The sequence below is a fragment of the Bactrocera tryoni genome, chromosome 1 (genome assembly GCF_016617805.1).
Source record: "Bactrocera tryoni isolate S06 chromosome 1, CSIRO_BtryS06_freeze2, whole genome shotgun sequence".
NCBI lineage: Eukaryota > Metazoa > Arthropoda > Insecta > Diptera > Tephritidae > Bactrocera > Bactrocera tryoni.
In genome coordinates, this window is record NC_052499.1 from 38,007,548 (window position 1) to 38,026,179 (window position 18,632).

Below are 18,632 nucleotides of genomic sequence, written 5' to 3' on the forward strand. Positions count from 1 at the left end.
CTAGCAGGCATGATTCCGGGAGGGAATTGTATGTGAAAGAATGGTAGAGAGTTTATATATACAACTGTGAAACTTCAACTCTGCCACTTTTTAGAGTTCATTGTGATTTGTAGAAATTTCGGTCCGATTTTAATTGATCGACGTTTACATATTATCAAAATCCATATTAATAAATCCTGTCGATTTAAACAATTTATGTTGCATGCTTCGGCAGTAATATTACAAACATATAAGATTTGTATCTAATGCAGAATCTAGGCTAACCTTAAGTGTTTGCATTTCAAATTTTTAAAATAAGCTATTTTCCCCAAGAACTGTGCAATTTTCTCATTACAAAATATAAACTGGTGTACTAATTATGATTTAGGTAATTTGGCTAATTTCAATACTAACATTCACTCTAATTCGTCGCACTTCGATTCTAAAGCTTATCTTGTCTTTGTCAAACGATGATCAAAATAACTATAATATCATGATATCACATTATATTGGTAATCAAGCGACCGGCCCAAAACGTGAAATAATCTGCTCACCGAAGTTTTCTCTCCATAAACCCATTGATTTATGCGATACGAGTATGTAGGAAGTGGCGTTGTCTTGTTAAAACCAAATGTCGCTAGGATCACGAGCTTCAATTTCAGGCATCAAATAATCGGTTATTATGGCGCGATAACGGTCGCCATCATTTTTGAAGAAATGTTAACCGATCAAATGCGGCAATTTTGTTTGTTTACATACCCATGGAGCCAGAACGCTTCAACATTGAAACAAATTTTGCTCGAAAACGTGTTGGAACTTTTCAAGAGCTGATAGAACGATAATGATTGCGAATATCGGGCGGTTTCAGTTCTTGCACAAGCTCTGTTTTATACGCTTTCGATTTAAGATCTCGACATAAAATACATACGTCAGTCCGAGTAGCTGCGAACGGCACCGAATCGACTCTTCACAGTCTTCGTGTACACTTTCAGCTACGGCTGCCACACTTTCTTCACTGCGTGCTGGACGTGGCCTATTCGGTACAATATTATCCAATAATGAATGCTGGGTCTCAAGATGGGTGATAGTTTTACGAATAGGTCGCTCAGTAGGTCAATTATGTTGACCATAAGTTGAGCGAAGCGCGCGAAACACATTGTTTACAGAACGTGGATTTTACAGAAAAAGTTGAACGATTTGTAAACGGTGTTCAGGCGTAAGTCTTTCCATGATGAAATGCCAAACAATACTGATCAAAAAAAATCATCACAGCTTGACACTACTCAGGCCAGGCAAGATCTGTCAAAAAAGCCAATTGATGGCAAGGAGCACTACTTAAATCACCCTTTATACGCATGGTCCGCAACTATCTTATATCAGGCTGAAATTTATTTATTGCATCTGGAATCGTACTCCATGACATGATTTAAATGCTATTCGTTCTAGCTAAAGTTTTCATGTAGCATTTATGCCATAAGAAATCAGCATTGATTTTTCCGAAAAAATACTTTTCTCTAAAGGCTTCACCGATATTTATTTCGTTTATAATTGAAGAGTAAAATACATAATGACGCAAATACCACGAATAGCTTCAAATTCGAAATGTCGCCTCATTTACATGATCCCAAGATGAGGAACGCAAATCAGAAATTAATTGATTATGAGAATTTGAACTACTCTATGTACAAGTATAACAATACTTGTTTTGCAAGCAGGTTTGTAAAGTAGAAACGCCTGATCGACATGGAGTTCGCAAAATCCACTTGCTGCCATATCATTATAAGTCAAATGCAACACAACACGGCGCAGACACCCACCTGGTGACCGGTACTTAGAACCCAACAGACTCACATACATACATATGATACTTCATATAAGTATATACAATGTGCTCTTTTCCTTAAGTATATTCCCGAATGAGAAGTATGTGTCTCACTCCTTTTCTGGTGTGGGTTTTCCCTATCGTTGGCGATCAGCTTTATGGTAGTCAGTGTTGTATTAAGCGCTTCCATTTTACTTTAACCACCAACTCTGGTAGTGCTTGGACAAGTCTAACGCTTATGATGAAAAAGTGTCTGCTTCCGTTAATAAACGGTTCTATTGGTAGGGTTAGGGGAAAAGCTCATTTAATATGCGCGTTGTGCGGTGCCACTAACCTCCGAGACACATGCGTACTTGTGCGCTGGGACTATTGGCAGGAAGACTTGGCGGCCACGGCAACAGGTGTAACGTGTCAAGTGAATTCAAGAACTGCCAGTAACATAGTATGTGTGCTCGTTCATGCACTTACATATATTTCATGTGTATATTTATGCGCTTGTAGGTTCCCAGTTGTCGTTGTACATTTTAGATTAGTTTTAATAATTTTAGTTTTTCATCATGGCACTTCCTTAAGCGGTTTGGGGTTTCATATTCTATTGCGAGTTCTCTTTTATTATTTTTGATTTTGTACTGCTTCCTCGGTGCTTTAGTTTGGTATAATGAATTAGCGTGTGTATACGAGTATTAGTATTTGATAAACTTTCATAAAATTATTGAATATTCAAATTAATTTTCGTTTTGCTTTTTTCTTTGGTTTTCTTGTACTTGCAGCTCTCTTTCTTATTGTTTTTATTAATTTGTAATTATAAACGCGCTACACGCAACTACCTTTACACCGTTTAACGGCACATCCGGCGGAAATTCGTTTTTGGCTATATTCATATTGGCGGCGAACGGAACGCATAGTGGAGCTGGCGAACACACACACAAACGCAACTAGTGGGTGGAACAACAAGTGCTCTGCCAAAATTTTGTACGCGACAAACGGCGAAGAGTTCGTGCTGCCCTTATTTGCGGAAGTCTGACAAAATGTCTGTGGGTAAGTTCATACGCAGCGATAAGCAAATGTGATATACATATGTATATGTGGCTGCCACCATATTCGTTGCTCGCCTTTAAGGTGAACATGGGGCATATGTTTTCGCCCTAATAAACTTAGCAAATTGCCAAAGCACAGTTATTGGTTTGGTTCAATGTTTCTGTGTGATTGTGTAGAAATTAGTGACGAATTAGTTTTACGACCTTTTTATTGCTGTGTGGAACATATGTTTCGATCAGCGATTAGCCTTTGATTTGACAATGTAATACCATAACATTTCTTTGACAAATAGTAAAATTTTCATAATGAAACCATTTTTAGGTTTAAGAAATAAAACTTTAAGTGTTTCTAAAAACGGGAAACCGTTAATTGTTGTCAAAACAACTGCCATTAAAGCAACAAAGTCACGTGCACAGTGAAGCTTATTTGCACCGTCTCTATTCCTCATTTCTACTAAAGTGGCTTCTTATAAAAATATTTGCTTTTTTAAAGTTCCCCAAAAGGATTTGGGTTTAGTTAAGGCAAATATATAAGTTTACATATGTGTCTGTTTAGCCTAGAGAATATCGATAAAGCCGTAGTAACAAGGAAAGAATATTTCAACCAAGTGGGTCTTTTTTGCTATCGTTAGAAGGTATGGTTACTAAAAAAATGGATATTAAGTATTCTGCTTTTGTTATATAGGCATATTATGTTGTATTTCCAAGAGAGTGCTTACTTAAAAGTTTGTTCAGTCAGAGAAGTCCTCCATTTATCTGATTAGAATCTGATTGACTTCTTCCAAAGTTTCGGTGTGTTCGTTCAAGATAACCAGATATAATAAGACATCAGTTCCAAAATCGAAAAAAGAAATTAATTTGTCTTTACTACTGATTTAAGTTAAATTAGGTTGATGTGGAACAATTAGAAATAAAAATTCATTTAGAAATAAATATTCCTTCATTTAGGACAATGAGCATATACTCGATGTCCCAAATCAAATGACAAACAGACATACAAAATCACATTTTCCAAACAATGATATATATATCCTACATCCGTAATATACACAGACTTATTTTAGGGACATTTATTGGCTTTCAGAAATATTACATCATTATACGTAGTATATGGGAGTTGGGGTAGTATCGACACGATTTTATCTATTCTTGCCAATACAACATTCTATTACCATACCACAAAATGTTTCCTGGGTTTCACCAATCATATGGAGTAAAGTCAGTCGGATGTTCCAAGAACTTGATATTAGTGTTATGGGGGCTAGGTCAAGCTTTCGCTCAATTTCATTTATTTTAGGCACCAATACACTGTTGTGAGTAAAACACTTCTTGTAAATTTCATAACATAAATATCGGGCGATGTATGCAGTATAAGGTCACCAGAAAATTCGAAAATCTTTAAAATAGGTATATGGGTGCTCAGGGAAGTCAGAAAAGGATTATCTGTATATACATATGTAGGTACTGGAGTCCACATATTCGATACTTACGAGCTTGAACAGTTTTGGTTTGATTTGAGCAATTTTTAGTCATAAGGTACAGGGTTATCACCGATTTCATCTGTTTTCACACTATCGGTAGTAGTTCTTATAATATTTGTGTTGAGCAAATTTGGTTTTTGTAGCTTTAGTAGTTTAAGTTCACAGGTGTACTAAACTACAGTTTTATATCTTAATTTAGTATTTAGTTATAGCACTTTATACAAGGTGCGTTCCAAAGTAAACAGGACTTTCAAATGAAATTCAAATGAGCTTCGAACAAAGAGCCAACATTAAATTTTGTTTTAAAATCAACAAGTGGACCAATCAAAATCCGTAATTACCGGAAATTCCATCGAAACTGCGCGTGAATTCATCAAAAATCAGTCGAAATCATCATTGAAATTCATGGAAATGGAATTGAACATCTGCAAAACATCGATTTACCGCATTTTGAAGCGTTTGGTTCGCCGTATTCGACGTGTTCGGCGCGAATAACGCGAAGATGAAAGTTGGCGTTTGTTGCACGAAAATGCGCCGTCTCATCGATCGACGCTTGTGACCTATTATTTGACCAAAATCACATTTTAACCATTAAGCACTCCCAGTATTCACCAGATATGACACCGTGCGACTTCTTCCTTTTCGGAAAAATGCCTTTGCCCATGAAAGGAAAGCGTTATGCAGACGTAGAGGCCATTCCAAAGGTTTGCATCGACATACTGGCGGCCATACCGGCCAACGCGCTAAAACACTCGTTCGACAAGCTTTTGGATCGTGCAAAAAGGTGTATTGAAGCAGAAGAAGACTATTTTGAATAAAATGAATTGATAAGATAGAAGCTCTTCGTCGACCAACGCCTGCTAAGCATTTGCGAGGTCCACTGATCCAGTGCTAGAATAAAAAATACCAAGAGCGATCCAACATGGACCCATTCCAGCGAGGAAAGGGTTCTCTCTTTTGATTTTGATTTTGTCTTTACGGTTCACAGCGACTCCTATTTGACCATGCAACCAAACTCAGTTTCGTTAATGAAATAGATACATGTTTTTTAGTGAGGAAAAACATTCCTTTACTAACATTGAACTTATAGTATATTTAGAGAGCTCAGCGCTGATATTGCCGCCTTGCTGTCAGAAAGAATGCTCAAATCCCTGAACAAAGCTGTACTTCGAAGCAGTACGTTTACTGTTACCTTAATAGCAGCCACCGCGAGAAAAACACTATAACTGTCAAGTAGCATAAAGCTAAGCTTTGACCCACTGACTTCTCCCGTCCCCATATCCCTCATCCTCAAGTTTCATGGATAAGGTTGGTACGCAGCTCTCAAGTAATTGCTCAAGAAAAAAAAATACATTATTTCTCAAGTAATTTTGACAGCTGGTTACGCATTGTGAACGATCTACATTAGAAGAGCAAGAGAGAATAAACAAAGAAAACAAACTTTGTGCGTAATATGTATGTGTGTATGTGTATGGCAACATAAATATTTTCATTGAGATTTAAGAAATGTTGATGACTGGTAGGTTTTATACAACATTTCATAATGGAATATACTTCATAATAATGATTTCAACTAATTTAGGATGAATTTGACGATTACTTCGAATTTCCTTCAAGAAACAATTGTTGATTTGATGTTTCTTCGCAAAACCAGGTTTGCCATATTCACATTTTACTGAAAAAAAGTATCAAAAATTAGTACTAGATTTCTTGAGAGCTGCGTACTAGCACAAGTATATTTATCGCTGGAAAGTTTCTTGACCGTTTCTTAAGCGTTTTTTTATATGAAGTTTTTACGTTTCTTGAGAGCTGCGTACTAAGCTATACAGTTGAAGAATGAGAAAATTTGACTAAGTTTCTGTTTGGATCATTTCATATGCACAGGTTCCCTTAGCCTCACCTTTGCACGGGATGTATGTGAAAATGACATTAAGCGCTTTTTGCTGGTGTAGTCCGCAATGCACCGGAGATTCCGGTGAGTGTCACCCTTTAGACAATAAAACATTATTAGTTTGTCTAACGGTTTTCTTCCCTATAGCTCCTCTACAGCAATATAAGGCAACCGATGGCTACATTACTATCTCTTCAATATTCGGCTTCTATGAAAGCTTTGTCTTAATCTCTAACTATGAGAACAGAAATACACTTCTGTTTGGTAATCATTGCTTCAAATATTGACATTATTTTTTATCCATAAATAAATCTTAGCAGATCCCTTTAGCAAGCAGTCCGCCGCTTGGGGTGAGGCAGAGTAGTAAGTGATACATGAAAATAAAACGCGAAACAAATTAATAAATGACCTCAGTGTCAGCATAGAGTGACACTCCGTGCTGTGATATGGGAAAGTCGAGCAACAGTAAAATAAATTACTCACGTAAAATAAAGAGCGACAAAAGTCATTGAGTCTTACGCAGCCACACTATACATACATAAGTAGATGTATAGATACGTGAAATATTAAGTGCTGCAAATGATGAATTTGTTAAATAGAATTATTACATTACTTACGAGCTGTACTTTGTATCGACATGTATATATATATATGTATATAGTATACTCGACTGAATATAAAAGTCTAAGAATATCACTTGAGTAACAAATTATATGCTTAAAGAGCGCCAGCTGTGCTTCACACGCTTATGATCTATTAAGCGTAATGAGTGTGTAATGAAGGCCGTTTTCCCACATTTTTTCAATCACAAGTCTAGATGGGAAGCTCATTCAAGCGTATATGAATTTTGACAACCCTGCGTTGCGCTTCATGTACCAGCGACGCGTCGCGACGTCGGCAATCGCGATCGATGGAAAACCACTCCGCTATTAGCTCACAGACAGCGTTTGCAGTTTTTGATTTCGAAGAAATCCTGCGAGTTCCAGAGAGCAGCTCATATCGAGTTATTTATCTTTTGCGCTCTGCTTTCCTTTCATGTAATGTGACTGCTTTGCCACGCCCAAAGTCACACCCTATCTTTAACTGGGCTGTTCTTCACTAATCGGTATACACGCATACATATATGTCTGTATATATTTATATCTAAGACACTTTAGTATTCACTTACCAGAAGCAGCACCACCCTTTCCACTAGCCCTAGATTATACTTTCATTTTAGGTAGGAAAGGTTCAATTTTACCAGGATTCATCTCTATTAGAGAAGATAAATTGTTTATCGTTCTGGGAAATTGCTAATGTTTTTGTTATTATGCGCACTCAACTGCCCCTTGACCTAGTCTCAGCCGAGCCTTGGCATTTGATGGACAGTGGAGAAGTCTACATACATACACATATGCAGTTTGTAGTTATGCTGACCTTTCACTTAGCATGCGAGTGTGTGTGTTTGTGCATTTCGTACTCATTTTATTTGGTGTCAGATTCTGTTGCACTTGTCCCATGACCTCTACAGTTTTCGGTAGTTGTGCACATAATGTTGCGGTTGCGGTTGCGGTTGTGGTGGGTGGGCAAAACATGTCACGGGCCTGTGAACTTTTCAACTTTTTCAACTTCTGTTGATTGTCTGATTTCCTAGTCAGTGTTTGTGAAAGATTAATGAGATTTTTAGATTAGTACAAACAACATTTGCCACTGACTTTTTTTAAATTGTTATATTATTACATTTTGAGATAATATTAAAAATTTATTTAAAATAACGTGATTTTTATACCCTCGCAATATATTGTCACAGATTACAATAGTTTAGATCACCTGATGGTTGTTTGTATCACCTAAAACTAATCGTGATAGATATAGGGTTATACATACTATATATATAAATAATTAGGAAGAAGACACGAGTTAAAATACGAGATACTTTCAAAAGTAATCAAGTTGGATATCATATGGATTGAAACCAAGAGACGTTCATGGACCATTATACATGTCTAAACACAAAAATCATACGTGAAGCCTGGCAACCAACCAAATCAAAAACAAAGTCGAATATTCTGGAATCCAAGGTGATACTCTGTATTTGGTGGGATCAGAATACGTGGTGCATTATGAGATTCTAAACATGGGTGTAATCATCAATGAGAAACGCTACGGACAATAATTCATCAAGTTGAAGCGGGCGATTGCCGAAAAATGCAGAGGATCATCATGGCAACGCATTCAAGAAATCTTTCCTCATTTTGCTTTTTTTTAGAATTTGGAGTCTATAGATGGAAATTTAAATCGATAATTGTAGAATATCATCACCAATTTATTAGGTTGTCAAATATCTCCCTTCCGGGTTTTTGCTCTTTATTCAATGTTTTATAAAAAGTGTTACAGTGATCGGACTTAGTTCAACTAAGCGCCGTTTCGTTCGATAATCTGTTTCCATCTGGACGGCAACTTCATAATAACCCCCTCAAGCGGATTTGCCTTTAACGAAGGAAAACTTTAAAATAGCGCGAATTTCGGCGTTAGTGAACTCCATGTTTACACGTCAATAACTGTTGAACGCAATATCCAAACTAATTATGCATAGTGTCGTTTTGTAGGATATGTCAAGACGTCAAAGATGTATAGTATTGCCAGATACTAGCTCTGTAGTGCTTTATATCGGGTGATTTTTTAAGAGCTTGATAACTTTTTTTAAAAAAAAAACGCATAAAATTTGCAAAATCTCATCGGTTCTTTATTTGAAACGTTAGATTGGTTCATGACATTTACTTTTTGAAGATAATTTCATTTAAATGTTGACCGCGGCTGCGTCTTAGGTGGTCCATTCGGAAAATCCAATTTTGGGCAACTTTTTCGAGCATTTCGGCCGGAATACCAAGTTCAGTTCTTCCATTTTTAGCAACAAAAAGTTTGTTAGCATCTTGGTTGACATGTGGTTTCAACAAGATGGCGCTACATGCCACACAGCTCGCCCGATTCTATGGCCATTTTGAGGGAAAACTTCGGAGAACAATTCATCTCAGAAATGGACCCGTAAGTTGGCCACCAAGATCATGCGATTTAACGCCTTTAGACTATTTTTTGTGGGGCTACGTCAAGTCTAAAGTCTACAGAAATAAGCCAGCAACTATTCCAGCTTTGGAAGACAACATTTCCGAAGAAATTCGGGCTATTCCGGCCGAAATGCTCGAAAAAGTTGCCCAAAATTGGACTTTCCGAATGGACCACCAAGACCAAGACGCAGCCGCGGTCAACATTTAAATGAAATTATCTTCAAAAAGTAAATGTCATGAACCAATCTAACGTTTCAAATAAAGAACCGATGAGATTTTGCAAATTTTATGCGTTTTTTTTTTAAAAAAAGTTATCAAGCTCTTAAAAAATCACCCGATACATAGCCGCGAAACTCAAAAGACAAAAAGGCGGAAGGGAGATCTTTTCTAACGTAATATAAAGATTTTCGAAGTTCTGACATAAGGTTGCCGCATATTATTAGCCGAAATTATTAATTGTAAGTTATCTTAATCAAAATAAGAGAACGGGTTTTACTCATAACAGTGTATATTTCTGCCTAAACTGGATAAAATTGGGCAAACACTTGACCCAGCCCCATATAACTAATGTCTGGATAACTTTCATTTTATACCAAAATTGTAATCATCCATTAATTTGAGGTTCAAACATAAAAAAATATTTTTCGTTTCATATCGCTGACTACAAAAGTATTTTCTTTCGTTTACAAAGGTCCATCTAACAATATTATGAGTCTCAGCTTTATGAGATGCAAATAATATTAAAAATGGTTCTGTGTTGTCTAAAGAATTTGCTATTAAACATTTCGTTAGTTCTATATTTTCTCAATTTTGACATTAGTTCCTTAAAGGGCGTGGGAGCTTACCTGAAAAAAGTGCAAGTGAAAGTGAAGTAAAGCAAAATGTCTAAAATATTTTGCAGAATATCCTTTGCTACCTTTCTAAAGCTGTTTAGATCAGCAGTAGTTGGATATAAGTAAGTAATATTATTGCAGTTTATAAAAGGCAAAAGGCCGTTACACTTAAAGAGGAATTGAATTAGACAGGAACCCATCACATACATACATACATATGTTCGGTCATAATTATCATGCGTGTGCTCACTTCCTCCATTCATTGATTTTAATTACCATCGGAAAGGATCAACAATAGGTGGAAATTGCGAAATTTGTTTACAATAACAATTTCCTATGTCGCCAACAATAATGCCTTAATTGCAGCTAAATAGTCATTGACTATTAAAAACTCAAACTGGCCGGCAGCGCGTGCGAGTATTTATGTGGACGCACGTATGAGCATAGAGGCACGCACTCACACCGTCAGACGCACACTGGCACACGCTAATTGTTACGCAATTAATTAAAGTCCCATTCACAACTTGTTAATGGCAGTCCTCAGTGACTGTCAAAGGAAGTGTGGAAAAGTTCAATTTTTTAATGGTAAAATGAACATTATAATTAATTTTTAGAAAAGAAGAAACAACTATTGAAAAATAGCAAAGTTGATGATTTTTTAATATTTTATCAAATATAATCCGTAAACCACAATATTTTATACTTATAAATTTCATTGATGGCAAATTATCGCATTGTGCTTATTTTAAGAAAAAATACAAATCGCAATTCACAGTTTTCCGTACAACTCCAATAGCTCTTCTCAGTCACTGATGAATGCAAAATGGCTTATAAATGGTACCGTTACGTACCGGTGTATCACTCTAGTTGTAGCGAGTCTCCCGACCGTGTGCAGACTTGAGTGGAAATGCGCAAATATCTGCACGATCTCTGAGGAATGTGAGAGATGACAGCCACCGACGCGCCACAACAACTTTGTGCTAAATGACAAGAATATTCAATTGAACACATGCATATGTGCTATGATACATATATACATATGTATTATGTACATATACAGTATAATGTCATGCAATGAACTATTTGCTGAAGAGGCTTTAAACCCAAACCCAGCAGCGAATGAGAAGAATATGTATAAAAAGTTTTTTGAGAGAAATATACAAATATTTAAAGCATGTGTTTTTAGGCTATAGCTTTCCTTAAGAGGTAACATTAAATATTTTATAAGAATTTTTTAATGTTATAAACATATAGTGTATTAACAATGAAATTGTGAAATTTTTGGAAAAAATATTTCAAACTCTGCCACTGCGATTGCTTTGGACAACTCTTTACACGGCCATCTAAAGTGAAAAAAACCTTAACTTAGAACTTGGGCGAACTGAAACATTTTATTTTGACATTGGATGGAAGACATTTTTAAAAAAAAATTAAAATTTCGCAACATTTTTTTTTTTCAAATAGTGATTTTTTAATCATAAATCATAATAAAAATCCTTCATCCAAGTCTTTACGAATTGTATCTCAAAAACCTGTGTAAAACTTCATACAGATCGGTTGATTAATTCCCGTGAAACCAACCGAACCAACCGACTTCAAAAACACAGTTTCTATGAAAACGCGTTTAAAGAGGACGCACGAAATCTAGCTAGCTTCGAGCGCACAAGTTCCCATTTCATCAGAAAAAGAAATATGAAATTATAATTGTGCCATTTGAGTAGTAGACGTAGTTTTAGTCTTACTTACCATTAATATTTGTCTGGTATTTCTTGTAGTATGAAATTTCGCCTAAAAGTATTGGCATCACCCCAATTGTATATTTTTACACTAATTCCTATGCATCCTTTCTGTGCCATGTCTACTTTTAATGCTTCTGGGGTATTTATTTTAGCTTTAGTTAAATGTTAGTTATAGAGTAACGGAATTTTGTGGGCGTGGCGATTGATCGATCACCCATCTAGAATACCGATAATAAGCTGAAAACCACTCTTGGTGGTAGTCTCACGGTGGAAAATTTGACTCCACTTACGTCCAAGTCCTCTGTAAAATGGAAAGCTGTCAGCGAAGCGGCAGATCTAATTATGGCAAGATTGAGACATTTACAACAGATTAGGTGTCGGCCAGTCCGTAAAATATAGGAAACTTAAATTCTCTCCCATGAAGTAATACTTTGTCCAGTGGACCCGTGGTAGATACATGACATGTACATTAAGTTTTTTCAAGATATCTTATGTTTTACTAAAGTCGTGGAAGTTAAATATCCATATATTTGGAAGGATCATGACGTTCTTTGTTACACCCACAACAGCTATACAAATATTTATCTTTATATAGAATAAATTTATAAATATATATACCTCCATTCCCATATGGACTTCAGGGTGAATACTTCGAAGTATAAATTATATTTCTTAAATTCTTCATTAATTAATGAGCGGATCCGATTTGTCTTTAATTTCTACTTTGGAATAGCACATAAATACCATATATAAAGTTTTCCTTTCCTTCCCGTTAAAATTTGTTTCATATTCTCTTCACATTTGTATCCGATTTCTTTTAGAAGCATATTCTCGTAGCATTTATAATCGGCATATTCCATCATAATTCAATTACAACCAAAGAGGAGCCTAAAAATTCTAATTACACACCTCATATTCATTTGTTGTCAGCATAAACTAGCATTTCACTACAAAACTGCCTGGAAATACAAACATATGTACATAAGTGTGTAAATACATACATCTGTAGGTTTAATCATTTTCACGAAGTTGCTGACGAGATAGCCCCAGTTGACATTTCACCACAACAAAAAATGCAATTGCATTACAAAATCAACAAAACTCCCCTCACTTCATCTTCTTGTTTGAGTTTCCATTTAACGCTTTCGTGGCGCTGCTCTTAGAAAATGTATTTTTGATCAAATTTCGTAAATGAAATTTAACGACGCGTGCCCCTGCGAGGATTGCTCTGCTACCTTGTGGAGCGTTGGCGTCTAGTCTTACGGCTTTGCGCAGTTTCTAAAAGCGTGCGTGGAGGGGAGGAAATTTTCTTAATATACCAGTATGTAAGTGTATAGCTAAAATGAAGCAAAAAAGTGGAAGTTCAAAAAGAACAACCAAGTTATACATATGTATGTACATACACCACACATCGCTCTAAATATACGGACATTTGAACAAGAGTGAAAACAGCAGCAGAGCACGCAATGACTTCCAATTTGTTTATGCCGCATCCATGAGGAAGTGTTTCGCGTTGGCGTACGCAACATGCCGCGCTGCTACAAGCCACCAAGCACCGCTTGCCGCCGCCCATCGAAAGCGATTAGTTGCCTTCGAATTCTTTTCGTTTCTTAATTTTGTTGTTTTTTCTCAAGAATTTCCATTTTTTTGTAGCCTTATTAAAAGTGTAACTCATGTACAGCAGCGCGCGGTAACCGGGCATAAAGAAGTTCTCTTTGCAGCTACTTTGTAAGTATGCAACAACTTCATTCTGCCGCGCTTCCGATCTGGCAGTTTATTATTCTCCAGCAACTTTTAATGGACCTCTGCGCTTGTAGGAGTTTATAGCGCTCAGCAAACGCTCTGCGCTCTTGTTGTATGTGTTGTTTATTGGAAAAGTTTACAATACTTTTGTTGTACTTCATAAAGATGCCGTTATTGTTGTAAGAAGAGCACATTCAAAAGTTGATAGCCGACACTATTTTTACGACTATAAACAATTAATTCGTGCGTATTTGCAATAACAATTTCCATTTTGCAGCCATGAGAGGAATGTACTCATGTGAAACCCAAAGAAATCCAGTCCATATACACTTATGTACATATGTACATATGTACTTACATACCTCGCCATCATATTTGTTATTCTACTTATTATTTGATGCGATTTTCGATAAAAACATTTTCACGATTCTTGTTAACAAGCAATTGCTGTGACCTTGTTTACGTTCGGTTATTTCACTGAATTTTTCAATACTTAAAATAAATTCACGCATACATACATACATATGTATAAAGATTGTGGTATTTGGTGCAACCGAACGAGCACGAGAGGCACGCACTACGTCTATGAAGAACCAAGGTTTAATTGCATTGTCTGACCATGATCAAAAATTTTGTTCGACAGAAGTAAAAGTTCTCTGGCTGTGAAAATAAACAAGATCGACTATGAACCGTGTTCTAACGGTTTCAAATATGAAATATTGAAAAGTACTTTGCCTTAATTTATGGCAAATGGAAACGTAGAATTAAATATGCATGTTGATATATAATTCTCCTTCAATCGATACAGTTTATAAATTGTTTTGAAATAACATAAGACCAGACCACAACGAGTCTAGTTCCAATAAAACATTTTTTCGAAAGCAAAATCTTTCTTTCTCTCAATAAATAAACCAACCATCAATAAAAACATCAAAACAAAACTTTGCACGGATAACTCAAATATAAAATTGGTAAAAATCGGTTTATACCTCTTATAGCCTCCATGTATGGAATATGGGTGTATTAAGTATTGAGTATCTATTGTTTACCTGTGTCAAAACTTATGTAATCTAAAACAGAGCGCACAAACAAATCACATACATATGTATGTCCTATAGTTCCTTTCCACCGATTCATTTATGTAAGAAATCAGCTTATGAGCCCCTCTGCGCTTTTTGGCTATAATCTTTTCACGTCTGTCATCAAGTCTTCGTAAATTTGTCCTAGAGTATACTTTGTTAATCCCCACAGCAAGTAATTCAACAGATTTCAATCCAAAGTAATTGGAAAATTCTTCATCCAATATCCTATTGAAACTCAGGGTTTGCTTGCATTATAAAAGTTCTTTTATTATACATATGTATATCTTTTCTTTCGTAACACTGCGGCCAAAATGTTCTTTTTCTATGTTTTGGTCTAATCAGGAAGCAAATCCAGAGATAATACAAGAGTATCTACGTAGACAGCATGGCTATAATCTCGCATCGTGTTTCCAGGCCAGTGTCCTGGAAAGCAGGGCGACACTGTAGAGTGTGGCCAGAACAAGCGACTTTACTTCTACTGAGTGTCAGGTTACAAAGGCATCTAAGGCAATAAGATAGGTATGAGATTGCCAACAGTGGTGTATGGCTGTCACCCGAAAACGAGATCAATACTGGTAAATTAATTCACGTTGTTTGTGTAATGATCTTGGGCAGGATCATGACACAGACGCTTAAAACGCGATAAAACAATCTACCTGGGTGCAAAACTGCGAAATTTGTGTGTAAAACGGTAGAACTGAAATATACGATAGCTCTTCTGGTACTTGATAGAAGGGACTGTGGGAATATGATTGGAATACTCACAGGTCAAAGTCTGGTGGTGGCACAGGCCTGCCGAATTGGGCGGATAGATCGAAAAGACTACAGGAAATGTCAAGAGCAAATAACCAGGGAAACAATGGAAACAATCATTTCAGGGCCTGACGGTATGACACATTGGAAGAGGTATCACTAGTTTGGCCTTCTCGCTTGGTCGTGGTTGGCATTAAACGAAAGATGCTGCAATGAATTTGCCAGCGGACGCAAAATTTTATTTAATGTTAGCCATCAGCAAACTATAAATATAAGTCTCTGTTTGCTGAATATTCACTAGATTTTCAATATAATGCGTTTGTTTTACTGCAACGCACCTCCGATAGAACAGTTTCTACAGTCAATGCTAAACGTATCTTATATTTTGCTGTTATTTAATAGTTCTTCGCAAAGACACGCGTTCCCTAATATCCCCGTGAAAAAAGAAAGAAATATTATACCAACAGTGGCAATGATGAAACTCACGTCACTCCCTGCCTGCCGTTGGAGTTCGTCACAGTCGCGCGTCACATCTGTTAAACAGATTTCAATTCGAAGGCAAATGTGGATCGCTGAAGCCGAGACAGGCGGTAGCGGCAGGCGGAAAATGTGTTGGCGAACATCACCAAAACAAACGTTAATTATTTTCATAATAATAACGAAAACAATGTATGTATGTGTGCAGCGCTTAAAAAACACAGAAGCAAAAAGCAAAGGTACATATATGCAAGTGTGTGGGGATGACGAAAAATGTGCGGGAGATGCATAGTCGTCCAACTGCGTAAGCAAATGTTTCCCCGAAAAAGTGTACTCATGACGGGGGGAGCAACCGCCTGACGACAATTTAAATATTTATGGCACAACTGTTGAATTCGAGACTGAAATGCATTTTTATTTGAATGTTTTCTCTTTGGGAACATTTTTTTCTTTCTGCTTTCAAGTTGTAACAGTATTTGTACGTAGCATTGCTATCGCGCCGTTCGCCCATCGTTACCCAGGTCGAGTATCAGAACGAGTCACTGAAACCACAGGTTGATGTTAAATGTCAATTGTTGCACCCCTGAGGATTAACGGTATTTGCCTCAGCGTGTCCGAGTACGAGAAGTAGAGGAGCACAAACAAAGCGAAAGATCATTGCCTTGGAGATATTGCAAAGTTACTATTTTTAGGTAGAGTGCATTTCACTTTGATTTATATGATTCTCACTTCATTTGTAATTCGAGACACACTTGTCACAGGCACTTACCTTCTGGTGAACACATACATATCTACATATGTCGTATGTACACGTGCGCAGCCAGGATGTTGCGTTGATCACGCAAGCTGCACTTGTGCCTGTAGATCACGGCGGTACCGCATCGAGTAGCAGATCATGTCGTGTTCGCAGGTAACAGACGACACACTCCAATTACGTGTTTGTAGGCATGCTTGCGGTTAGTTGGTACTATTTTGGCAATTAAATTAAAAAGTCCTTATACATATACTACCACTAATTAACATGCAACACACCTTTTTCGGATTTCCGATCCATCTGAGCGGAAGGCTGACATAAACGTATTAAGGATTTCCTTTCCTTGGCATTTTGCTGGAGTTTCTTTACGTGACATATACGCATAAGTAAACTGTGCTTGCCGACTGCAGTAAAAATCATTAATCCTTCTTAAAAGAGCTGGTTTTATTGAGCGACGCAACGTATTCCCGATCTTGGCTGATAACTTATCTGATGCTTAGAATTTGTTTGCAATTTCACTGCACTGTGCTGTAAGCTAAGTCGGAGATTTTCAATATGACCAATGATCGATATAATATGATTCAAAAAAGATATTATAATTTATGTAATAATATGATTTTTTCTTATTCTGAAATTAATGGTATGGAGAAATTCATTCAACCGGTGTATTTTTTGTAATATTTGACTGAAGTGGTATTATCATATATACAAGGTTAGTTCCAAAGTAGACAGGACTTTAAAAAAACAACAATTGGTTTTTCCGGAAAAATCAATTTATTTTATTCAAAATAGTCTCCTTCTGATTCAATACAGCTTTTTGCATAGTCCAAAAGCATGTCGAACGAGTGTTTTAGACCGTTGGCCGGTATGGCCACCAGTATGCCGGTGCAAGCCTTTTGATCGCCTCTACGTCTGCATAACGCTTTCCTTTCATTGGCAAATGCATTTCTCCGAAAAGGAAGAAGTCGCACGGTGCAATATCAGGGGAATACGGGAGTGGTTAATGATTTAAATGTGATTTTTGGTCAAATAATGTTGGATTCTGATTCTGAATGTTGGATGCTGACTGAACCGTTAGTCAATTTGTGCGGAACAAACCGTGCACACACCTTTCGTAAGACCAAATGTTCCGTCAAAAGGCGATAAATCGATGTTTTGGACATGTTCAATTCCATTTTCATGAGTTTCAATGATGCTTTCGGCTGATTTTTGATGAATTCACGCACAGTTTTCATGGAATTTCCTGTGATCACGGATTTTGATTGGCCCACATGTTGATCGTCATTTGTGTCCTCACGAGCACTTTGAAACCGTTGAAACCACTCGTGCACTCTGCTACGGGATAGGCAATCAGCTCCTTTCATCAATTGAAACGTTTCGGTAAAAGTTTTACCAATTTTAAAACAAAATTTAATGTTGCCTTTTTATTCGAAGCTCATTTTCGCAACGATAGCACAAACATACTGACACTTAAAACGCAATAACTTCACTTCCAATCACTGAAATGTCATGAAATTCTCACTGGATAATTTATAAAGATAGCAGATTCCAACACACCAATCATATGGATTGCGCCACCAGGGGGCGCTAGAATCAAAAAGTCCTGCTTACTTTGGAAAGGACCTTGTATATATAGTGAGTCTGAGAGGCTTTATGGTATAACAATTGGTGTTTTTGTTTTCAACTCGTCCTCGTCGTTTTATTGACCTCCTTTTCCAGCGAGCGAGAATACGGTGGGTGGGAAACTAGTTCATATTGTAATTTGTTCAATTTTTTATCGTTTGGCAAGCTAAATGAGTTGGAGGATAAACAGATAAATGGAGAAGAATTTAATGAAATGTTATAAAAATTCTACACAGTTCAAGTTAATGTTAGTACTCTAGGGCAAACAAAGAGATTTTTTGCTTTACAGCCCATGTCTATATACTAATAAAAAAAAAACAAAATATTTTTAATAACCACTGTCTTTTTTTTAATAAATTAACAAACAAACAAAA

General features: G+C 36.6%; 1 protein-coding gene across 2 annotated transcripts in view; it reads left to right on the top strand.

Annotated features, from left to right (window-relative positions):
* Positions 1 to 18,632, top strand: part of LOC120778371 — a 95,741-nt gene that overhangs the window by 21,553 nt on the left and 55,556 nt on the right. For both annotated transcript variants that reach the window (XM_040110161.1, XM_040110166.1), the window contains exon 2: positions 2,572 to 2,839. In XM_040110161.1, coding sequence (XP_039966095.1) covers positions 2,830 to 2,839 — 10 coding nt within the window. In that variant the 5' untranslated portion in view covers positions 2,572 to 2,829. The remainder of the gene's footprint in view (positions 1 to 2,571; positions 2,840 to 18,632) is intronic.